The 25,002-nt window shown below is 45.4% G+C and overlaps 1 protein-coding gene across 3 annotated transcripts; it reads right to left on the bottom strand.

The window, feature by feature from the left end:
* Positions 1 to 1,291: 1,291 nt before the first annotated feature.
* BAIAP2L2 (BAR/IMD domain containing adaptor protein 2 like 2) lies at positions 1,292 to 23,981 on the bottom strand. 3 transcript variants are annotated; one of them, XM_083400768.1, is made up of 14 exons: positions 22,955 to 23,981; positions 21,575 to 22,762; positions 20,500 to 20,586; positions 18,668 to 18,729; positions 17,334 to 17,405; positions 16,493 to 16,609; positions 15,042 to 15,188; positions 12,701 to 12,850; positions 11,533 to 11,671; positions 10,558 to 10,798; positions 9,130 to 9,201; positions 8,412 to 8,595; positions 5,181 to 5,221; positions 1,292 to 2,366 (listed from the first exon to the last, which is right to left on the bottom strand). In XM_083400768.1, the coding sequence occupies exons 2-14, from the start codon at positions 21,816 to 21,818 to the stop codon at positions 2,291 to 2,293; spliced, it is 1,632 nt and encodes a 543-aa protein (XP_083256894.1). In that variant the 5' UTR covers positions 21,819 to 22,762; positions 22,955 to 23,981; the 3' UTR covers positions 1,292 to 2,290. The 3 variants fall into 3 exon arrangements, with proteins under 3 accessions (XP_083256894.1, XP_083256895.1, XP_083256896.1); XM_083400769.1 differs by having other exon boundaries at positions 21,575 to 21,650; XM_083400770.1 differs by having other exon boundaries at positions 21,544 to 23,980.
* Positions 23,982 to 25,002: the final 1,021 nt, after the last annotated feature.

Here is a 25,002-nt window from a genome sequence, read left to right as displayed (position 1 = left end):
AACCTGAAGCGTATGTAACCCGAGGTACCACTGTATACTTTTAAAAGTCCACATGAAAATTCATCGGCATTTCAGTGTGAATTTCTCCTCCTATACAAATCAAATTTCTTCTCCATCCATGACCCAGAATAGGGATAGTTATTCCTCAAAGCCCAGTGGCTAAAGAATATCTCCCTGCAATCATGGAAATCACCACTGGAAAGCCCCTGCAGTACCCATGGGTCATGCTTCCAGACAGGAAGCCATGTCACGTTAGCCTGTTGCAAAAAACAAAACGACAGAGTCTTGCAGCACCACTTAACAAGATTATTATGGCTTAAGCTTTTTTGGAGTAGAGTCCATTCTTTGTGCAAAGACTATAAGGCGCTGTTTGCAGGGTTAACCTTGCACCTTGTTTGGAAACTGCAGCTTGCGCAAAATGCAGCTGCCTGTGTGTTTAGTGGGACACCCAGCTTAACACATATTCAAATAACTGTTGAAAGATCTGCACTTGACTGCCTATAAGCTACAGAGCCATGTTCAAGGTTTTGTTCTTGACATCTAAAGCTCTAAAGAACTTGGGGCCCAGTTACCTAGCAGATGACCTTCCTTGGTAGAACAAGTTGATCTTTTAGATCTTCTGAAATTTACCCTGATGATGTTTCCATGACCAGCAGATTGTCTCTTGGTGACAACACAAAAGCAGGCCTCTTTGGTGAAAGCACACCCACCCTCTCAGTGGCCTCCCTCAGGTAATTTGTGAGTCAGTGGCAGCGACGACCTTCAAATTGCCCATTAAAATTTACATGTTTTCCCCAAGCTTTCCTGAACTCCGACTCTTAATTTGAGCTATTTCAACCACACAAGTTTGAAATTGTGCAAGTTAATTTCATGCAAGATATGACTGTACTGTACTGTGGATTGGCAGGGTGTCTGAGGGTCTGAGTGAAGTGTGAGATGGAGGAAGCAGTTGGGCACGCAGGAAATCTGGCTGCACGTTTCACCCTCTTCAAAATCACCATCCCATTGCATCTTATTTAGGAGACAAGAGGCAAGGGAAATAAAGAACTGGCAAATCAACTTGCATGGGAGGAAGGCGACAATCCTGCATTTCCTCCTAACCTCTTAGTTCTGTGAACATTGATACATTTGCCTTGAGATAATACCACTTTGCAAAGTGAAGTAGCGAAGGTGAAAAGGAAAGGTCTCCAACAACTGCAACTTGCTCTTCCATTTTGTTTTCCACGAAGTGTGTCTCCCCTCCCCTATCAAAAGGCACACCTGAAATATGAACTTCACAACCCAAAGGAGATGTCTATTTATTTCTTACTTTATTCTTTCTTTCTTTTCTTTCTCCCCCCCCCCCAAAAAAACCCCATTTCTGTTAGTGCTACTTACAGAAACATATTGGGTGTGTGTGAAATAATGCAGTGCAGCTAGATCTCCTCAGCAATTTTAGAACTATTCCCAGTTGTGCTTATCAAAACTGGTAGCACAGTGGTCTGCGATGAATGGGTGTAGGAGAGGAAATCCAGGCATCTTCAAACAAGGATGCCTTTTAAACCTACCAGCGGTGAGGAGCAGACAATTCTGCAAGTTACCTGAGCAAGGAAGTTTACATGGCAGTCTCTCAAGACCGACTTCCACATAGATTTACTGACTGACCATTGAACATTAATGGTGCCCCTCAATGGTTTTAGAACAAGATGTTTCGTACGGCAGTCATGACCGGCTTGGATTATATCATGTTGACCAGTATCTCCTGAGCTGTCCGTGTGGGCATGAAATCAACCAAATATCCAGCAGAAGATTTCTGAAGGCTTTTCCACAGACTCGTTCTGAGGGCTCTTCCTAGAGTGCCCTACTTATGTCCTACACCAGATGACTGCTCTCTGCTGTAATGTCTCTCGATCTTCAGGCTGAAGCAGTTGTTTCTCTGCCCAGTCCAAAGTCACTTCCAGACAGCCTGTTCACGGTCATCCTCACCCGTTTGCACAAAGTTTGCAGGGAAATTGTAGCGCAGAGCACAACCTGGCAAAATGCACGCTACAAATGGGAAAGAAACGCACCTTTTGCACAGATGGGGGGGGAGCCTTAAAAGAACAAAACAAAATGACCTCGGGACCTATTGACCACTACAACATGAGCAGACATGGAAAAGGAGGCTAAAGAATTGCCCTCCACTCAGGCTGGCCACTTGGGAAGAAACAGCTTCCCCAAGATAATGACAGCCTGAGCTCAGGGATGAGAAGGGTTGTCCAGGACAACTTTCTGTGCAAGCCACCCACCCTCCCCAAACCATAGCTGGCTTTCACCGGATGACGGGTGCCGATCGGTCGTTGGTCACCGTTGGGCGCAATTTGACTGTAGCGAAAGGATTGGTACCTCTAGGAAGAAGAAAAAGAAAGGTGGATATTAAATTTTTGGAAACACATTCAAGCCAGCCACTCCATTACAACATAAAGGCTACCAACACACTGGATACAATCTGTGGTCCTCAGAAAAGTGCCTGGTGTCAGATGAATTACTAGGTTAATAGATATGGTCAGATATTACCAGATATGGTCATAGCTGTCAACTGTCCCTTATTTGGCGGGAAACTCCCTTATGCCAGCGCCGTGTCCCACTGCTGTCCCTTATTGATGATGTCCCTTAAATTTCCCGGGTTTCAAAGGAAGCAGCTCCTCTCCCTCCCTCCCTGCCGGCCAGGGAGGAGGGAGGCTCCAACTGTGTTGCTTGGCTGCATTGCTCACCCAATAAGGAGTCTAAGAACGACTGGGGGGTGGAGCTTGCATGCCTTGTGCCGATCAAATCGGCCGCGTTGCCTGGGGACTCGCCTTTGCTCAGCGCTTCCCAGTGGAGAGGTGACGGTGGTTTTCCTTGCTGCATCCCCTTTGCCGGGTTGCTGCGCTGTGGGAACCACCGCTTGAGGCTTCATTTGGCTGCTGGCTGGGCTTTCTGCCTTTGGCTCGGAGGGGCTCAGAAGTTGAACATACCTGTGCCCGGAAAATCCCTTATTTTGGCTGCTGATCCCTTATTTTCGAGGCTGCTAGTCCCTTATTTTCAAATCTGTAAGTTGACAGCTATGGATATGGTCTTTCACAGACTGTCCTAGTTTCGATGGACACTCAGGACCACAATATCTCAAGGACCGCCTCTCTCCATATGAACCTACCCAGACCCTGAAATCATCGTCTGAGGGTCCTCCACGAGAGGTCCATATGGTGGCAACATGAGAACAGGCCTTTTCTACTGTGGCCTTTTCTGATGCCCTTTTAAATGTGTTATGGGAGGAGAATTATTGAGTTATCTTTATTCTTATTTTTATTATGTGTTTTATCTTTCTAATATTGTAATTCTATATTGTGAGCAGGCCTGATATCTACAGATGAAGGGTGGTATACAAATTTAATAAATCATCATCATCATATTCTGGGCTTAATAAGTTAGATGTGAACAAGCCCCTTTGCACAAGCCATGAGTGAGCCAGGAAGTCTCTCATTAACCTTAGCTTCCGTTTTAGCCAAACATCGAAACTATTGTTACCAGACAGTTTTGGAACAATTCAGGGTATCAAACCACTGTGCTTTAATATCCTGGCTTGTTCCAAAGCTGGTGACTGTAGTTTTCCAGTTCAGATGAAATGGGGAAATACGGTGAACTAGATCCTTCCTGTTTTGATCAGGGTTTGCTTGAAGGATCTGCTGCCTGGGCAGCCAAAAGGCTCCTTCATCTCAGACTATTAATCTATGAATATCTGAATGAGGTCCATCTTTTCATGATATACATTATAAATCATCAAACAACACCATTGAATTAGGTCAACTGGACTGTCCCTTTTTGTATTTGACATCTCCTGCATTGGGAAGTGTTGGGTATTGAAACTCCAGACCCTCCCAAGTGTCCCTATCTTCCAGGGACGTCCCTCATTTATAGAAGCCGTCCCAGTTCCCAATTTGATCCTGCAATGTCCCACTTTTCCTTAGGATGTCCCTTTTTTCATTGGAGAAATGTTGGAGGATATGGAGTTATCCAACCCCTGAGCTGTCTGAAGGCAATCCTATATAGGGAAGCGGTTTTTTACTGTTAAATGTTTTATTATGTTTTTATATATGTTGGAAGCTGTGCAGAGTGGCTGGAGCAACCCAGCAAGATGTGTGGGGTATAAATAGTAAAATTATCATTATGGAATGGGACGTCCCTAATTTCATTGGAGAAATGTTGGAGGGTATGTAGCTCTAAGAGGACAAAATAATACTCTTTGAATGTGTGTAATAGGGGTGGGGAACCTCAGGCCCAAGGACTGAATGTGGCCCTCTAGTTCTTTCCATTTGGCCCTTGAGACTCCCCAGCCCATATCCCTTCCCAAACTGCACCTCTTCTCCCCAGACCACAGCCCTTGCCTACCTTCCTTGGCTGTGTTTTGCATGACTGGGATGTGTTCTTGAGCTCTGATAATGCCACTCACTTGCCTGGAAGGAGGCTAGGCTAGAGGTGTGGGGGGATGTGTTTTTGTGTAGAAACTAGTCTACTGGCCACACCCACCATTAACATGTGGCCCCCAGAAAGCCATGTGGCCCTCAAGCTGAAAACGACTCCCTGCCCCAATGAGTGAGTGAGATGTGGCATCATCACATAGTCAGAATAAATATAGTTAAAAGCATCTCTTAGATGGACCATATGGAATTGGCGGAAATGACCAGCAGAATCCGAGACCAGGGAGAAGAGTTGGTGGAAGAAGATTGGAAGAAATATAAAGACTATCTACAGAAATATTGCAAAATTAATGAATGTTAGAATGATGTTGGATTGAGGTTAAGGGGTTTTTAGCAATAATGTTATGAAGGAATATGCAAAAATGGAATGTTAACAGGTGTAAAGTTAAAGTTATAATATACTAAGATCAAGATAAGGATAAAGGTAAAGAGGGAAAGGATTTGCTGAATAAATAAATTGAACTGGAATACAAAGAGGGGAGGTGTGGGGAGGTCCGGGAAACAAGCAAATGCAAGATATGTTATGAAAGATTGAACTGTTTTAAATTGTTTTTTGATTTTTGTATTTTTCTTTTTTCTTTTTGTGATGTTATGGAAAATCTTAATAAAATATTATTATTTTTTTAAAAAGCATCTCTTAAAAGAAATGGCCTTAACATATGCAGGGAGTATATTGTTCAGGAGAAAAAGGACACAAACATTTACCTGGGAAACAGTTCTGGATGTTGTTCCCTCCCTGCTGGCTTCTGCAGTGAAGAAGAAAAGAAAAGAAAAAAAGGTGAAGGCTGAGAGAAACAATACCTTATGAATTTTCAACAGAGACAAAATGAGAAAGGAAGGGACATGCGAAACACACAGGCATGTATAGGTTCAAGTGGTGTCTGCGCTAATGGTTGGCAGCAGGTCAGAAGCGCATCCAATACACATCCAACCCAATTTTTTTAAAAAAGCAACCTCCAATTTACATTCGCTGATCCATTCCACTCAATATCAAACCAGGTTGTTCAGAGTTTATAGTTTTGCTTAAAAAAAAATTACTGTTCAGTTGTTGCAATGAAATTTACTGAGGGTGTGTGTTTGCTTGCTCAGTTTGCATATATTCCTATATTGGAGGTTACATCCCCCAGGGGAAGAGGAAGAAGCCTGTAGAACAGAAGTGGCTAACCTTTGGACCTCCAGATATTGTTAGACTCCAGCTCCCATCGCCCTGGCCATTGGCCATGCAGTCTGGGAATGATGGGATATACAGTTCAGCAATGTCAGTCACAAGTTAGCTACTCCTGCTCAAGAAAGACTTGCCTACTGAAACACGGAGGACAAGACTCATTCATCACAGAATGGCCTCCTCCAATCTGAGCAAAAGGGACCTCTGCTGCAAGTCCACTGTTGCTTATGATTGTTGCTTTGTTCTCCAGGATTTCTTACTTGCACGGATGGCAGCCCTAACAGAAAACTTGTCTGAAAAGGGAAGTCATGTCAAAATACCTCCTACACATGGTAAGCTTATGAAATCCAGAACTTCCACACATGGGAGATTGTGACCTAGGAATACTTTCTCGTCTGTTCAAGCTCTCTAGTTGTCTAAACACTTCAGCAACACACCCAAGGCTGTGTTCACACGAACAGAAAGAAACAGCATTAGGCCCTCCAGGTGTGGTTATTCCAGAGGTTGGACTGGTTTTCATTGGCATATGTTCTTCTGTTACTCATATTTTGTTTATTTATTTGTAATACCTATTGCCTGTCATATGTATAAAGGTAAGAAGCCTTGTGCATTCATGATCAGGACAGTTATACATAACTCCACTTTCAATACTGATTATGCCTGCATAAATTTCCAGGCAAACATACTGCTTTCTTTCCAATCAGTGCATTTCCTGCTGAAATTCTGTAACTTTTTACATTCCAAGGTTGTTGAATTTTTGCTCTGCTTTTGTCGTGCTGTAGTGCCCCTCCAGGTGGCCATAAGACAATAACACTGGGAAAGAATCACAGAGCAACTGGAACGTTGTGTGGATGGTCCAGTATAATGCCACAACCAATGCATTATTATTGACTCAATGACAAGTTGGCCCACAAATGCCAAACTGGGTGGAGTCTTTTGTCGCCATAGCCCAGCATAAGTGTATTCTACCTGGCAACAGCTCTCCAAGACAGAGGTGCTTCCGAGACCTGCTGCATAAGGTGTCCAGCATTTGTGGACTTCCACTTCCTCCATTGCATGCTGCCTCCCAAATTTCCTCAACTCTCTGGAGTAGATTTTCAGGGTGCAGAAAGGCAGCAATGGATACACCCCTGTGCATTGAAACTGAGCTTTAGCTCCGTAATCAATCATTATTGTGTTTTCTGGTCATTCTCAATTTTTTTAAAAAAATGGTCCCAGTACCATCTGGGCACTTCCTGTCATAGCAGCAATTAATCAATCAATCAATCAATCAATCAATCAATAAATAATGCTGAGAGCTACTTTGGCAGCCAAGGGGAGGAAGATCAAGTATTTGTCTTTTAACAGTGCAGGGTAAGTTATTAATCTTCTTTAACCAGGGAGTTGTTAATTATTATTATTATTATTATTTATTTATTTATTTATTTATTTATTTATACCCCGCCCATCTGTCTGGGTTTCCCCAGCCACTCTGGGCAGCTCCCAACAGAATATTAAAAACACGATAAAAGATCAAACATTAAAAACTTCCCTAAACAGGGCTATCTTCAGATATTTGCACCAACACTTCGAATTGTGCTTAAAAACATACTAGGAGCCAATGTACTTTCCTCATGCCAACTGTTCCAGTGGAGTCCAACTTTTGTAACAGTATGAACATGGGAGTGTAAAGGACATCTTTTATTTCATAAAGTGTATTTGTTAAATTGCAGTAACTATTCGTGTGAACATGGCCAAACTCTCAATCCACAGCAAGACAGCAACCCCCTTGTGTTTTCCATTCCTAGAAGCCGAGAATCCGCCAGACCACAACACTAGTTTCCTTTTGCTTCCAAGACAGCCCCTTTGGAAGAGACGCTCCATAATGCTCAGCAGAGGAAGAGAGAAAAGGAAGGCTTCTCCATCAGTTGGCCAGGTGGCCCCACCCAAGCCCACGTTCAACACTCAGCGTCCTACTGTTAGCAGAAAGAGCTGCTGCCCCGGAGCCACCAGAAATCAGGCTGAGATGTCATGGAGAAGAGGAGTGAACTGAAGGGACCCTGGGGAGCGAAAGAGAAGGGACTGAGATGCTCCCTCTGTCTAGGTAGCAAAGTAAGGGACCAAGGTGGCATTGGATGCTATCCTTTGAGGTTGTGGGTGGCTACTGTAAACTGAAAAAGAAGAACATCTCAGAGAAGGACTGTCCTGAGTGAGGACAATAAGCAGATGTAACGGGAGGAATTGCAGAAGTACTGAGATGTCTATCTAGGACGTCTAACAGAGAATTGCAGGGGATTTCTAAATGCCATGTTAATTCCACAAACGAAATCCTGTCCTGTTTGCATCAGAAGGGAAGCCTCCATTGGTCCAACAGATGCTTCCTGTCTGAAGCAAATAGCAGCTTCAGGGGAGATGATTTTCATTAGGAACAGGAGAAGGAATAAACTCTCCCTCCACACCCTTTGTGGTTGCTGCTTGGACCACCGGTTACCTTTTTAAAACCATGCACATCCATTCACTCATGTTATGCTGCAGGCAGGTCCATACTATACATTCAAAGCACATCTATTGAATATGGCTTCCCCAAAGAATCCTGGAAACTGGTTGGTTAAGGATTCATTGAAAAAAATCTGGGAACCTTAGGCTGGAGTGGGAGCCCAACAACCTCTGAAGGGCCACAAGTTCCTCAACCCTGTTGTGCATCATTAATTCATCCAAATCTATTGCTCTGTTCCTGTCTCCCAGCCCCCAAACAGGTTTCCCAAACACCCCAAAAAGGCATAAGCACTTACCTTGGAGTCTGAGGTGGCTGCGGCACTGGCTGAGCTGCTCCGGCGGCTGCCTGCCCCCAGCAGAGCAGGAGAAGGACCTGGAGACTGAGGTCTGCTGGGGTTGTGCCAGTAATTGCTGGCTGATGGGGTGCTGGGCCGATCCAGGAGCTCGTCTACGCTGCGACTGCTCCGCAGAGGAAACATTCTGAGAAGGAAGGGGAAAGAAAGGCTGGCAAAAGCTGTTGGGGTGCAGGGGGCACATTTATTTATTTCTTTGGCCTTGACTGGTTGGAGCCAGAGTACCTGAAGGACCGCCTGTCTCCACATATACCAGCATTTACACTGAAATTCCCGCCAGAGGCTAATGAACATACGAAGGATTTTATTCCAAGAATTCCACAGGAATTCTCCAAATAAATAAATGGCATGCCTAACAAGCACCAGGGAGGCAGCCTTTTCAGTCGCTTTGCAATGTTCTTCCTGGAAAGGCTTGCTGGGCAACCGATGACGTCTTTCCAGAGCTGAGCAAAAACTTGTATTTCCCATTTCCCCAGTCTTTTCAACTTTGGCTGACCTGTTTTGCTTTTGATGCCAGCTGTATAAATTTGCTGCTTTTAAAACTTATTTTAATCCACGAGTTAATTTATGGGGGGGTGGGGCACATTCAACAAGGCTTTGCCCGAGAGCAAAGAACAGCATGTATGAATATCACCAAGGATGCAACTCAGGTTCACAGCACCTGGGGGTGGTCTCCCCGGGGTCTCTCGCCTCCTGCAGTGGCTTCACGAAAGCTTCAGGGAACCAGCCACTCCTGAAACCAAAAGCACATGACAACAGTCACCTTTTATGTCCATTATTGCCACACCTTTTATTATGGGGAGTTAGCTCCTCAGGCTCTCTATAATATAAGGGATACAGAAGATACAGTTATTAATTACAGGTCTAGGAGCCCTGCTCTCATTCTGCACTTAATGAGACTGAACTGATGAGATGCTGTGACGATCAAAAAGCCTGAATCTCTTGCACTAAGTTTAGATGTTTTGTTTTGTTTTTAAGACTCAGAAACCTGGACCTGGAGAAATCACTATAATTCCTCCATATTTACTTGCTCTTATAAATACGTTCCCAGGCAGCAAAACGAAAGTATAAAGGTAAATTTACAATGGTAAACTGTCATTGACTCTCCCTTTCCCCACATGGGGCTATCTAGGACTATCCTATACAGCAGGAATCTGTGGGCCTCCACATGTTGTTGTACTACCAGACCCATCATTCCTGACCATTGGGTCATGCTGGCCGGGGCTGATGGGAGTTGGAATCCAACAACTTCTGAAGAGTCACAGATTCCCCTTCCTTCTTGTAAAGCATGGATGATGGACCCATGGATAAAATTCGACATGCTAGGCCTTCCCTGCAAGGCCATTTCCCCCCAAACCACACACAGCTGCCCCACACTGACTTCAGAAGTGGGTCAGATAGAGATGTGGCTGGTTGGTTGTTCACACAGCCAATCCTTGAAAAAACCAGGATGGTGGGGAGATAAAGATCTCACACAGCAGGTCAAAAAGGTTCCCTACGCTTACTCCAGAGGCTGTAAAAAGGTAAAAGGTCCAGGTAAAGGACCCCTGGACAGTTAAGTCCAGTCAAAGGTGACTATGGGGTTGCAGCGCTCATCTCACTTTCAGGCCGAGGGAGCTGGTGTTTGTCCACAGACAGCTTTCCTGATCATGTGGCCAGCATGCCTAAACCGCTTCTGGTGCAACGGAACACCGTGATGGAAGCCAGAGCGCATGGAAATGCCGTTTACCTTCCTGCCACAGCGGCACCTATGTATCTACATGCACTGGTGTGCCTTCGAGCTGCTAGGTTGGCAGGAGCTGGGACAGAGCAACGGGAGCTTAGTGGGGATTCGAACCGGCAACCATGCAATTGGCAAGCCCAAGAGGCTCAGTGGTTTAGATCACAGCGCCACCCGCGTCCAGAGGCTGTAAAGTGCAATAGCCCCAATCTGACCCTAGATAAGCTCCAAGTCAAAGAAAAGCATGTGTGGTGTGCATAAATTCAGAAGAATGATACAAATTTCAATACGTGGTCCAGTGCCCTAAAAGCCAAGAACCTCCTCAACCTATTACTGTACTCTCACAGATCCATGTCTGAGCAGACTTACGTGGATGTACCTTCCAGCTTGCCATACAGCCAGCCATTTTGTGCTTCTGGTATCAGCACGGTGACTATATCTCCAATGCTGAACTGCAAAAGGGTCCGGTTGGAACCAGCAGAGTGGGGGGCTATGGCTTGGACTCTCAGCACGCTGTTGCTGCTCCCCTCTTTGCCCCCAGCTTCTGCTCTTCCTGCTGCCTGCTCCCCAAAGGAGCTGGAACGAGAACGTTGGCCGGTGGAAACAGAGCCTGCAAGAAATTATGAGAGGCAAGATCTCTTGGAGGATCCCAGCTTTGCTAGAAAAGTGGGCTATATAGTTCACATGAATTTATCCATAAATAGGTCAAATGACACCTGTAAAAAACCCCAAAACAACCCTGGACTTTGTCTTTGGCAGGGGTGGAGAACCTGTGGCCTTCCAGATGTTGTTGGACAACAACTGCAGTTATCTGTAGCCATTGGCCATGATGGTTGGGGCTGATGGGGGCTGGAGTCCAACAACATCCAGAGGACCCCAAGTTCCTCATCCTTGGTCTATGGATTGGATAAACTGCCATATTTGTCTCTCATATATGTAATGCCACATTTCCTCTATAGAGATCATTGTGGCATACATGATTCTCTCCTCCTCCAACCATTGTATTCTCACAACCACACTGGTTGTTAGTTGGTAGGTTAGTTTGAGAGATAAGGGCTGGCCCAAGGTCACCTTAATGGTGGCTGACTGGGGATTTGAACATGGGTTTTGCCAGTCTTAGTCCAAAACTCTTAATTTTGACACTACAATGGTTCTTAAGCGTCCAGGTCCTATGCTTCACAATAGTCTCCAATGAACCTAAACGCATCATGCCTACCCATATATCAGGAATTCCAAGGCATCTTGGGAAAATGTTTCTGAATGGAGAGTCTTCATCCACTATCAAACGGGACACCCTGACTCCTCTTGAACCCAGGATTTTCCCTCTCCCCTGAAATATCTTACCGATAGAGGGAGTTCTTTGCAGGGTTCTCCTCCTTGTTTCTGGCTGAGAGGCAGGCAACATTTCTGCCGTCTCCTGTGGGAAGGGACTGGCACTTCGCCCTGCTATCACTGGACTGAAATCACCCAGAGGTCTCTGGGGCTGCAACAAGGAAATGAGAGGAAGAGCAGACACTTTGTGAAAGCAATCCCAGGGGAGAAGATCCTTGGAAGCAATCCTTAAGGCATGTTGTCATCTCCTGTGACACACTCTGGGCCAGACACCCAGTTCACAACCACTAGAAACCCTGAACTGCCAATCAACTTAATTGGGTGGCTGGCTGGGAATTCATGTTTTATGAAAGGGGGAAATAAAAACGACCAATTTTCTCCACACCATGCCTAATCTTATTAACTTTGTATTACGTTCCCTTTTAGGTTGCATATGCAGCATACCTTTAAAACACTCTCTGCACCCAAATCAAGGAAAAAAGGATCCTGGGAACCTCACACAGTTACAATCCCGCTTAACAGTTCCTGGGATTCTTTGAGAAGGGAAATGTACTTTAAAGGTTTGGTGTATGCATGGGCCTAAGTAATCTTTAAAAACAAAAACACAAACCCCAATGGATGGGGAATGTTTTTTAGTCTGAGATGGGCATTATCTTCTGGGCAACCACCTTGAGTCATATGCCAGCTGTGGATGGGACAGAGGCCAAAGTTGATGGAGCAATGAGTGTACATTTTACCTTTATACAGTTTCTACACGCACCCACACACCTCCCTCTTCATCCTCCTTCTAAGGAAAGCAAGATGCAGTCATAGAGTTCAAGGAAACATTCCAGACAGGCAAAAACACTCAAGGTGGATGTGAAACAAGGCCAGTGAAGGGTATGGCTAGGGAGGGTGTGTGGCTTGGGACTAGTTTCCAGGGCCAGATGGAGAGGCCCAGAGGGCCACATTTGGCCCACAGGCCTGAGGTTCCCCAATCCTGATTTAGCCTTTCATGGTAAGAAAGTTGGTCCCCCCCAAAAAAAAACCCCCCACTTGTGTGACCCTTTTTCTGCACCTTCCCTAGTTCTGGGATATCCTCCTTGAGACTGACCAGACAACTGCACACAGTATCCCAATGGCTAACTTTGGTAATTATACCCCAGGTGTGCCTCGTTTCATAAGCCCTTCATCTTCTTACCATCTCGAGGTGGGAAGGAGCAGGAGCCAGAGAGCCAGATGGATGACCCGGGCTGAGCGTTGTGCTGCTGAGCGAGGTTGGGGCAGGATTTCGGGTGGCTTCCAGCTGTTCCTTCCACAGTGGTGCCTTGCTCTGAATGATGGCACAGGCCTTCGCAGGAGGAAAGAAGACAATAACAGAGTCTGGGAAGTATAATGACAAAGGGGGAAGCAGGAGGTGCGACCCACAGCTTATCCTAAACAGCAGTCCCAAAGATTGCAGCAAGGAGAAATCACCACTAACACCAACCTTCGTCTAATGCTAGAGGTCCCACAAATTTCTGCCTGCCAAGTAAAGTTGTAAAAATGGCCACTTGACGCTATATTTAAGAGATTCCGACACAAAACCAAACAATGCATTTAGAATATATACAGTTATGCAAACTGGGTGCTTGTTTGTTCAATATGCAGTGTTTGGTTATGGTAAAGGTAAAGGGACCCCTGACCATTAGGTCCAGTCGCGGATGACTATGGGGTTGCGGTGCTCATCTCGCTTTACTGGCTGAGGGAGCCGGCGTACGGCTTCCAGGTCATGTGGCCAGCATGACTAAGCCGCTTCTGGTGAACCAGAGCAGCACACGGAAACGCCGTTTACCTTCCCGCTGGAGCGGTACCTATTTATCTACTTGCACTTTGTGCTTTTGAACTGCTAGGTTGGCAGGAGCTGGGACCAAACAACAGGAGCTCACCCCGTCGCAGAGATTCGAACTGAGGCCTTCTGATCGGCAAGTCCTAGGCTCTGTGGTTTAACCCACAGCGCCACCTGCGTCCCTAGTTGGTTATGTTATTTGTAGGCAATTTGATTTGACTTTGCAGAATTCCTTCCCCTCCTTTCTCCCAGCTCTTTTTACAGGAACCAAAATAAGCCCTGAGACAAGGAAGGTCAGCACCCATAAAATGTTGGTGAGAAACAAGCTTGTAAATCAGGGAAACTAGTACTGAAGAGAAACCGGGAGCTGTGCTGAGTACTAACATTTCATCATCTGGCGATGGATTCCCTACCTTCCCCAGTTTCTGAGCTTTTAGCAAGCAAATACAGTGGTGCCCCGCAAGACGAATGCCTCGCAAGACGAAAAACCCGCTAGACGAAAGGGTTTTCCGTTTTGGAGGTGCTTCGCAGGACGAATTTGCTATGGGCTTGCTTCGCAAGACGAGAATGCCTTGCGATTCCTGGGGTTTTTCCCCCCTCCCCCTCTTTTTCCCAAGCCCCTAAGCCGCTTAACAGCTGTTCGCTAAGCCGCTTAACAGCTGATCGCTAAGCCACTTAACAGCTGATCTAAGCCGCTAATAGCCTTTTAGCAGCTAATCTGCTAATCCCTTAAGCCTTTAATAGCCGCTAACAGCCGCTAAACCGCTAATAGCGCTAATAGCGCTAATCCGCTAATGGGCTTGCTTCGCAAGACGAAAAAAACCGCAAGACGAAGAGACTCGCGGAACGGATTCTTTTCGTCTTGCTAGGCACCACTGTAATGTTAGCCATATATTTCCCATGTCTTAGCTGCTTCCTTAAGGGCTAGAAACTTGATATCTTTGAAATCTGGAAATCAGGGTTCTCAGAGTTCCTCAAGCACTGTACATTCTAATATTCTATGATTAACTGGGTGATTTGTGGCTATTCACGGTAAGGAACTGGGGTCTCTTGCTATAGTGAAAGCCTCTTGGTTCCCTCCAAGAGAAGGCTTCTCACCAGACTCCCTTTAATACAACAAATGAGGAACCTGTGGCCTTCTGGGTGTTGTTCCACTGCAATTCCCATCGGCCCCAGCCAGAATGGCCAATGATCAAGGATGATGGGAGCTGTAGTCCAACAACGCCTGGGGAGGGTCACGAGTTCCCTGTTTCTCCTTTAATGCCAAATTAAACCATCCCCTCCACCACCAAATCTGGGTACGCTGAGGCGCCCTTTCCCTACATAAAGGTAAAGGTACCCCTGCCCGTACGGGCCAGTCTTGACAGACTCTAGGGTTGTGCGCCCATCTCACTCAAAGAGGCCGGGGGCCAGCGCTGTCCGAAGACACTTCCGGGTCACGTGGCCAGCGTGACATCGCTGCTCTGGCGAGCCAGAGCCGCACACGGAAACACCGTTTACCTTCCCGCTAGTAAGCGGTCCCTATTTATCTACTTGCACCCGGGAGTGCTTTCGAACTGCTAGGTTGGCAGGCGCTGGGACCGAACAACGGGAGCGCACCCTGCCGCGGGGATTCGAACCGCCGACCTTTCGATCGGCAAGCCCTAGGCACTGAGGCTTTTACCCACAGCAGCACCCGTGTCCCAGCACCTCCCTCTTATTACATATGTCTTACCCTGGTGTAGAACTGCAGGAAGTTATTGGAGAGCAGCTGGTGCTTCTCAGCTAGGAAGCGGTAGCGACGTTTCTCCTCCAGCTCAGCAGCCTTCTGGCTCTCCGTGACAAATTCTTGCATCTCAGTGTGCAAGCGCATCATGTTCTCCTGGAGTGAGGGGAGGAAGGATCTATGTCAGCCTTCCTCAGAGTGAGCCCTCTGGGGCCCAGGCGTGTGCCCACACCTGCTGCTTCACTGCAGCCCTTTAGAAATTCTCTTTTAATTTTTTTGTTGAACGACTAGTAATTTTAAATTTTTATGGCAGTAACAGCACAGCACTCTCTCAGGACACCTCACCCAGAATTCCTTATTCTGAAGAGGCACCCCCTTCCTCAGAGTGAGGTATAGGAATGGCGGGAAAGTGCCACAGGAGCTGGGTGAGCAGGTGGCAGTTGCTGGGTAGGTGAACTGGCAAGCCAGGGTCCCAGGGGCACTAACTCATCATCTCCTTGCCCCACACCCAGAGGCAATTTGCTTCATCATCATCATCATAATTTATTTTTATACCCCGCCCATCTGGCTGGGTTTCCCCAGCCACTCTGGGCGGCTTCCAACAGAACACTAAAATACAATAACCTATTAAACATTAAAAGCTTCCCTAAACAGGGCTGCCTTCAGATGTCTTCTAAAAGTTTGGTAGTTATTTTTCTCTTTGACATCTGGTGGGAGGGCGTTCCACAGGGCGGGTGCCACTACTGAGAAGGCCCTCTACCTGGTTCCCTGTAACTTGGCTTCTCGTAGCGAGGAAACTGCCAGAAGGCCCTCAGCGCTGGACATCAGTGTCCGGACAGAACAATGGAGGTGGAGACGCTCCTTCAGGTATACTGGACCAAGGCTGTTTAGGGCTTTAAAGGTCAGCACCAACACTTTGAATTGTGCTCGGAAACGTACTGAGAGCCAGTGTTGGTCTTTCCAGACCAGTGTTATATGGTCCTGGCGGCCGCTCCCAGCCACCAGTCTAGCTTCCATGTATTTATTTATTTTTGCTTTGCTTTCCCGCCTTTCCTCCAAGGATCTCAAAGTGGTGTATATGTCTCTCCCCCTTTCCAAATTGTCCTCACAATAACTCTGAGAGGTAGGTTGTGTTAAGAGGCAGTGGCTGGCCCATGGTCACCTAAGTGAGCTTCATGACTGACTGGGGATTTGAACCCTGGTCTCCCAGGCCACAGTCCAACACCCTAACCACTACACTACGAGTGCTGAGCTTCAAATGGCAACACCCGAAGCAGCTATGTCTCACCCACTGGTGCAGAGAGACTATAATGGGGTGCATGCACTATAAAAGCACAAAACACCCCCCAATAGTCTGGAAAGCCAATCGCAATTCCACTCCTGGCTTTCAGCTAAAGAGCAACGACTGGGCAGTGCCAAGGGGCCACCCATCTTAAAGCAGCCTCCATATTGTTCCACACCTTCATCTCCCAGACATTCTTGTCTCGCGTTCTCTCCATTCTCCACAGATCCGAAATGCATTTATCTATGTTGGCAGTTCTGCGTCTGTGTTCCTTCTCATATCGCTGCCGGCTATCCTACGAGCAGGCACATTGAAAAGATTTTTAAAATATATACATTTAAAGACAAAAGCCTGAACTCCTGGCTAAGAAAAAAAAGGGGGGGGGGTAAGATTCAGTCCCTGCACAATAGTTTGCTGAAATAAATTTGAATACAGTCAAACCTCGGTTGTCAAACTTAATCCATTCTGGAAGCCCATTTGGCTTCCAAAATGTTTGACAACCAAGGCGCGGCTTCCAATTGGTTGCAGGAGCTTCCTGCACTCAAGCGGAAGCTGCGTCGGACGTTCGGCTTCCAAAAAACGTTCAGATACTGGAGCGATTACTTCTGGGTTTTCAGTGTTTGGGAGCCGAAAAGTTCCAAAATGGAGGCATTCGGAATGCAAGGTTTGACTGTACGTTAACAACAACAAAGTATGTTTTCATTGCACCTGAGTCCAGGTGCACAGCCACACCATACTTTTAATGTGCTATGATACCACTTGAAACAGTCTTGGTTTCCCCCCAAGAATCCTGGGGACTGTTTTCTATTAAAGGTGCTGAGAGCTGTTAGGAGACCCCTGTTCCCTGGAATTTATTGTTAAACGACTCTGGAAATCATAACTCTCTGATAGGGGTCTCCTGGCAGCTCTCAGCACATTATTCTGCTATTCTGTGTTACAGTGCTATGTGCAAGTACAAGACCTTTCAGGAGCCAAAGGGATGACTCAAAGGGGAAGACAAGGGCGAGACAGGCACTTACATTGATGAACTGTACATCCAGCTTAGTGTTCTTCTCCATGTGCTGCAGCAAATCTGCATGGAAGGTCTGCGCCTGCTCAGAGAAGAGGAAGTTGTTAGGAACCAATTCAGCATCCCTTACCTGGCTCAAAAAACTGGGCATTAAGTGGGAAAGCCGTCCTAGCCCAGTGGTAGAGAGAACATGCTTTGCATGCAGATGATCACCAGCATCTCCAGTTTCAAAATAACAAGTGATGGGGAAGACCCTCCTTTGCCTGAGACCCTGGAGAAATGTTGCCAGTCAGAGCAGACAACACTGGACTAAATGGACAAACAGTCTGAACATGAGCAGATCCCTATGTTCCTAATTATTAGCAGAGCTCAGAAGACCGAATATGGTTCAACTAGGGATGGGGAAGAAATGTGATTCATTTGAAATATAAAGGCAATTCGGCCTAATTCTCACTTTCTGAAACAACCCAAAAACCAAAACACAGCCATCCTTCAAAATTCACACTTCTCTAAATTTTGCAGTGCAGAACTCCAGTCAAGTAATGTGTACAAAAATGCATATGCTGGGGTCAAGCGTGCATTTAAAAATGCATATCTTAGCAAAAACAACACAGAGAAATTCATTATATTAGGGGGAAATGCTTTGCAAAAATATGGACATGAGAAGAAATTGCATACAGATGTGGATACTGGGAAAGAAAATGCACTAAAATGCTGGTGAATTTTCATGATTACTTTTTTAAAATCTCAAACGGATGTGGAAATGTGAAGAACTGAAACATTAGAGGCAGGGATGGAAAACTGAGAGAGGCTGAAATTGACAGATCCATTCATCCCTGAATCCTGGAGAACTGTGACCATAGACTAGCCTCTAATATAGAGCTAGATTAGGATGGCCACAACCACGTGCCCCACTTTACAGAGGCCATTCCTGCCTATTGATGTTAGGTTGACAGCCACCCAATATCGTTTTAGACATCAGCCAAAAGCTTTATTTCAGCAAGTCCATAGATATGTATTCTAGATACCTATATTTTTACTTGTTCTACACTGCTTAGAGAGTTTTATGACTGAGCATATATGCAAATCTATCTAAGCATAACTATATAAATAAAAATAGTGGCAAGCAGCTGCAAACATGTACTGTGCAGACTCACACATAATGTTATTCCTTGTGCATGGACAAAAGGTGAGTAACAGGCAAGCAAAGCAAGAGGAAAATTAATTCTCCTTTCTATTACACACATGAAACTCAACCACCATGTTAGAATCACAAGCATGAGACTCGGCTATTTCCCTATACAACCTCCCACTATTGCACAAATGTCCCTCCCAGATACTCACGACTGCTTCCAGCTTGCGGTTCAAGTTAATTTGGGTGTCAGACATCTGTATCAAGATTTCACCTTCAAGGAAGAAAGAGAATTCTTTGTGAAATTCTTGAACAAAAGACAAGCCCTGCTGGATCAGGCCAAAGTCCTGTCTAGTCCAGCATCCTGTTCTGACAGGGTGACATGAGGAAGAATGAATTTAAGGGTGGATAAAGACTGATGAGGAACTTTGCCCTCTAAAAGTTTATCAAACACACTATATACTGAAAAAAATAAATGACCTATTATCCAAGTGCCAGTGATTTATGACCTTATGCAAAGTGTTATCTTGGAACAAAAGTTCAGTTATTATAATTACTTTGATAACCTGTATGAAAAGTCTGTGAGAAGCGATTCAGAATGCAATCTAGGGGAAGTCCTGTTTGACTCCTGCTGAGGCTTACTTATGAGTCAATGTGTGTAAGATTGCACTGTTTGAAGTTAAACCAAAGGTATGGAGGGTGGAGCTAATTTTATTTTTAGCTGTCTTAAAAATTGAGTTTCTAGTTGAAAACCAGGTTAAAAATTTCTGAACTACATGAGCGGATGAAGAAGAAGTAAAATGGAATGTGTGACATTCTGTTGCTCTGTAGGATATTCTCACACAAGACTCTAAAAAAAGCATCTTACATTTCTCACATGCCATTTGAATATAAGCCCATTCATTATTATTTCATCTGTTTGGTTTAAATATGAACCTTGTATTCCACTATGGAATATATTTTGCACTATGAATTCTTTTTTTAAGCTTTCTATTAACATATATATTTACATTATTTATATTTATATTGCAATGTTATTGTTCTTGTTCTTATTACTGTTTTTATAATTACTTTTAGCTTGGTGTTTCATTTGTTGTTTTTTTACCATAAAATAAAATAAAAAAGAACAGAAGTCCAGCATTCACTCAAAGAATGCATTTATTACAAGCAGTTCTCTTCTGATTTCTGCCTCAAGCAAGAGTGAAAAATGAACTATGGTTTCACATGGACATGGAGCTTCATGGTGAACACTGCCAAAACGTTTTCTCTCCGCTCCTCTCCTGGTCTGCTACCGGGAAACAAGCCAGAGTCTGGCTTGCTGCGATGTCCAGACCCAGGCTTGTGGTTTGTTTCTCTGTAAACAAATCACAAGTGATAACCAAGGTTCAGGTGACACAACAAACTAGGCTCTGGCTGGATTCCCAGCAGCATGAAAGTAGCAGGAACAAAGCGAGAATTTTTCAGTGCACACTGCACACTCCTGTTAAACCATCATTTATTTTAAGCTATGTTTTAATGTGACATGCAAACCCAAACTCTGCCCAAGACCTCTAAGGCCTCCACTGTGGGAGGCAGTAAGCCTTTGAATAAGAGTTGCTGGAAATCCCATTGGGGGAGCACTGTGGCCCTTGAGTCCTGCTTGATCTGGTTGGCCACCATGAGCACAGGGATGCTGGACCAGATGGGCAAATGGGCCTGATCCAGCAGGGCTCTTCTTGCATTCAGTCTTGTAAAATTATAGGAATACAACAGGACAGTTTCATCTCTAGACTAGATAACATTCTGCGGCTCTTATTTTTTATTGATTGATTGAATTTATATACCGCCCTATACCCGGAGGTCTCAGGGCGGTTCACAGAACAAAATCAAAATATAAAACCACAATATATATCATCACAATAAAAACGACAACCCAGTAACACCCCCTCCCCTCTTAACAAACACAGGAATGCTGCCAGGAAAATATGTGGGGGCAACTCCTGCTCCCATCACTTAAGGGGTCTTGGACCTGCAGAAGAGAAGAGTGCAGCAGCAGGAATCTTACCCAATATTTGCGAAGTAGAGCTCTGCAGGGCTTGCTCCCCAATCTTTTGGATTGCTGTAAAATAGACATCGGCAGCCTCGGATAACGCTGCAGAAATTTCAAAGAGGAGAATTAGGAGGCTTACTCTCCCTGCAACTCCTCATCTTTTTTGCTCCTCCTTCACAGTTCCTCCCCTTTGCTCTCCATTTCTGCTCTCTTCCATTTGCTGCCACCCTCCGTGGCTCACCCCTCCTCACTTCCTTCCACCATCTTCAGAAGACTTGTCAGCAGAACCCAGAACCCCCTGTGAAAGCCTTGCCAGACTGGGTGTTCTCCAGTTGCTGTTGGGACAGCTGGCATAGGAGCAAGGAGGATGGGCTTCTGATTAGACTTGCTGACTCCTCCCTCAAGGACACCATAGGTCGAGCACTGGAGATTACTGTATATACAATGGCATCAGTTGGTATGTTACATGTGTACTACATATGCAATTCATGTCTACTGTATACCTGAAGGAGTATACCCAGTATACCTGAAGGAGCGTCTCCACCCCCATCGTTCCGCCCGGGCACAGAGGTCCAGTGCCGAGGGCCTTCTGGCAATTCCCTCACTGCAAGAAGCAAAGCTACAGGGAACCAGGCAGAGGGACTTCGTGGTAGTGGTGCCTGCCCTGTGGAATGCCCTCCCATCAGATGTCAAAGAGATAAACAATTACCTGACATTTAGAAGACATCTGAAGACATCAAGGAAGTTTTTTCTGTGTGACATTTTAATGTATTTTTAATCTTTGTTAGAGGTCGCCCAAAGTGGCTGGGGAAACCCAGTCAGGTGGGCAGGGTACAAATAAATTATTATTATTATTATTATTATTATTATTATTATTATTATTATTACTGTACACAAGTGTCCTTGTGCAGGTGTTCTTCTCTACATGTGGTCCTTGGGCATGTTGAGGAGGCAAAGTCAACAGCCACAATCTTAGTTTCATCATAGCCCCAGGTGTACATCAAACATCTCCATAGGGCTGATGGGCCAACATGGTGGACACGGATATTCACCTCTCACCTGCAGACAGTCAGTTAACATCGCCACTCACCATGGAAAGCCTGCACATACTTGTTACCCAGGTAGACCAGATTCTCCAGAGCTGGGTTAAACTGTTCCAGGATGCTCTGTGAACCATCCGTGTGAAGGAAGGATTTAAAAAATAAACACATACAACAGCATATTAGCATGGCTCTCAAATCACCCGAGGAAACCTTTTTGGTGGAAACACTCCTTATGGCAGGGGTAGCCAATGTGGTGCCTGCCAGATGTTGCTTGACTCCAGCTCCCATCATCCATGATCCTTGGCCATGCTGGCTGGGCTGATGCAAGCTGGAGTCCAGTAAAAACAGAAAGGCACCTCATTGGCTTCCCTAATCTTGGCAGCAAATTGGAAACACCCACTTTGGGGAACAGGCTATTGTAGAGTTGTGAAAAATTCAGAGGAAGACTACCAAAAAGGTCAGCACTGGAGGCTTTTCCATGTAGAGGAAAGGCAAGTAAGATAGAACTCTGTTCTAAACTTAAAACAACAGATTCTCGCCTGCAACTAACTGTTTCAGCTCAGCTGGGCCAAATAGTGTAGAAATAGCAAATGTCTCCCAGGATTATTGAAGTGCAAAGAATAGAAGTGTTATGTCCATTGCCACCCCGTTGAACAGCTAGATAGCAACCTTCTTCTTTTAAGATATCGCCCACACTGGCATCTCCTCTGCTGCTGCCTCTCTCATGTGAGGCATCTTTAAGCCTGAAGTCCAAGTCTGTCTTGAATTGGATCTAATTCCCTTACGAAAAGAGTCCCATGTGAGCCTTGTGTTAAACAGTAAAAAGCAGGACATCAGCTTCTGCTTCTTCCACCTTCAAGAGAGCCACTTTACATATTATGCAGCAATCGTGACTGTCATGACTACACCAGAGTGAATGGCAGTGGCATGTTCTGAAACATGCTGTGTACCCCTCTTGGGGCCTGTGGCTTGAGAGCTCTCTAGGGCACAGCCAGGAGTATTTAGGAAGCGCACCCACCTCCAGTCACTCCATGCTTGCTTGGAAACTCTAGTATAATGGCAGTGAATATTAATGCTACATAAAGGGTGAAGCAGCTATCAATTTGTCCGCAAACCTGATCAGGTTAAGAGCCTCTTTCAGGGCAAGTGCCACGTGGTTTGTGCTGTCACAGATTGTAACGACTGCCTGTTCCGGGTTCAAAATCCATATCCCTTGAATGTGTGCCGTCTGAGATCTGGACCAGAGATGTTAAGAATCAAGCAAATTTCCCTATTTATTTTTCCCCCAGTGCCAGATCTTTGGTTCCTTTTTATCCCTCTCTTGTGCAACCCCTCATTAAGGAAAGTCTTTCTAATTCACATTTCCTTCAGCCAATCCATGGTAGTTCTTATGTTCCAGAACACGCACACAAGGAACCAAGCCTCACCTTGTAGATAGAGATGGTAGATCTGTAGGACTGCTCCATACCCTCGAGTGTTTAACAACGACCCGAGAGTTCCTCCCAAGGATCGGAAATGTTGAGAAGGTCTACAGTCCTCAGGAACATGTATTAATCCAGTTCCACACACCCTTAGCCTCCTCTCCAACACCACAGAAGAGACGGCACACTTACTTTGAAAAGAAAAACGCTGCTAGTGGGGGTTTAATAATTCACCAGCCAGGATGTTAGAACTTGATCCTTAAGTGTAACCAGATACCAGGTAGGGAGGAATCCTGCTATAACCATGAAGGTCATGTGACTTCACCCTCAATTATTTATTGCCCGTTTCAATATACAGCTCCCTGCATAGCTCTTTATGATCGAGTTGGCTGTCGTCTTGGGTGAAACAACTGCATAAGGCTGTCACCCACCCACAACATGCCTATCTCTTGAAATATAGAATGCATAGGGATCAGCTATACTGTAAATGTCCTACTTTGTCATCCGCTGTTGTCCACAGACGTTCCAATCTCTTTGATGTGGTTCTAGAACCAATGTTACAGACATGGGTATCCATAGGAATATTTAGGAGGGAGTGTCCATGAGGAAGGAGTAAAATACTGAAAGCGGGGAGCAGGCGAATTTCCCATTAAAAATGAAAAGATTGGTATATGTACATTTTTTCTCATACTTCAAGGTCTACAAATGCTAGAAACGTAACCTTAAAAAAGGAAGCAAGGTGAGAATCTGGGGGTTATGGTTCATGCAGGGAGGGACCCCAACATGGATACCCACGATGTCAGTGCTGCAACTTGATAAAGTGCTAACTTCAAAAGTGGCGAGATTTTGTTGCCTTGCCACATTTCCCCACTTTTTTATGGCGTTCTAATGCCAAAACTCAATTTTAACATGCACAAGTTAGCCAAGCTACGAACAGGTATGTCCGTTAGCAATTCCTATGATAGCAGCCCCTGGTAAAGGTGCTGCCACAATATCCATGATGGCCAAATGCACACATGACATTTGTCATCACAAGGCATGTAACACAAGGGGGGGGGGAGCCAAGGGTGCTTGTTGTCGTTGTTGTTTAGTCGTGTCCAACTCCTCGTGACCCCACCCATGGACCAGAGCACGCCAGGCACTCCTGTCTTCCACTGCCTCCTGCAGTTTGATCAAACTCATGCTGGGAGCTTCGAGAACACTGTCTAACCATCTCATCCTCTGTCGTCCCCTTCTCTCCTTGTGCCCTCCATCTTTCCCAACATCAGGGTCTTTTCCAGGGAGTCTTCTCTTCTCATGAGGTGGCCAAAGCACTGGGGTCTCAGCTTCAGGATCTGTCCTTCCAGTGAGCACTCAGGGCTGATTTCCTTCAGAATGGATAGGTTGGATCTTCTTGCAGTCCATGGGACTTCTCAAGAGTCTCCTCCAGCACCATAATTCAAAAGCATCAATTCTTCGGCGATCAGCCTTCTTTATGGTCCAGCTCTCACTTCCATACATTACTACTGGGGAAACCATAGCTTTTACTGTACGGACCTTTGGTGACAAGGTGATGTCTCTGCTTTTTAAGATGCTGTCTAGGTTTGTCATTGCTTTGCTAGCATGGAAGAAAAACACCAAAGTGAAGTAAAATATGAGCCAATGAGCTTAAGTTTGTGTTGGACCTCAGCCTCATTCCATCCCAGCCCTTGGTCAATGCGCTCTAAAGGAGGGATGGGGAAAATCTGTAGCCCACTGTCATTGGACTCCCATCAGCCTTGGCCAGTGGGCAGGAATGATGGGCATTGTAGTCCAGCAACATCTGTGTTTCTAGTTCCCCACACCTGCTGTAAAGCAAGTGGTGGTGGTGGTTTGTAGAAACAGATTTGCTTAAGGATCATGTATGCATATACTGGATCTTGTATTTAATCCAAGGGGCCAAATAATGGAAGTGATTCTGAGTGTCAACAGCAAATGGTAGAATCACATTGCTGAAATCTCCATATGAAAATATGACTCCAGCTTTGGAAAAAGCTGACCTAGATCAGATTCAAGATCAGATTTTGCTTTCATCT

Source organism: Podarcis tiliguerta, assembly GCF_965153285.1.
Source record: "Podarcis tiliguerta genome assembly, chromosome: 10".
Classification (NCBI taxonomy): Eukaryota; Metazoa; Chordata; class Lepidosauria; order Squamata; family Lacertidae; genus Podarcis; species Podarcis tiliguerta.
This window is presented reverse-complemented; position numbering and strand designations above follow the sequence as displayed.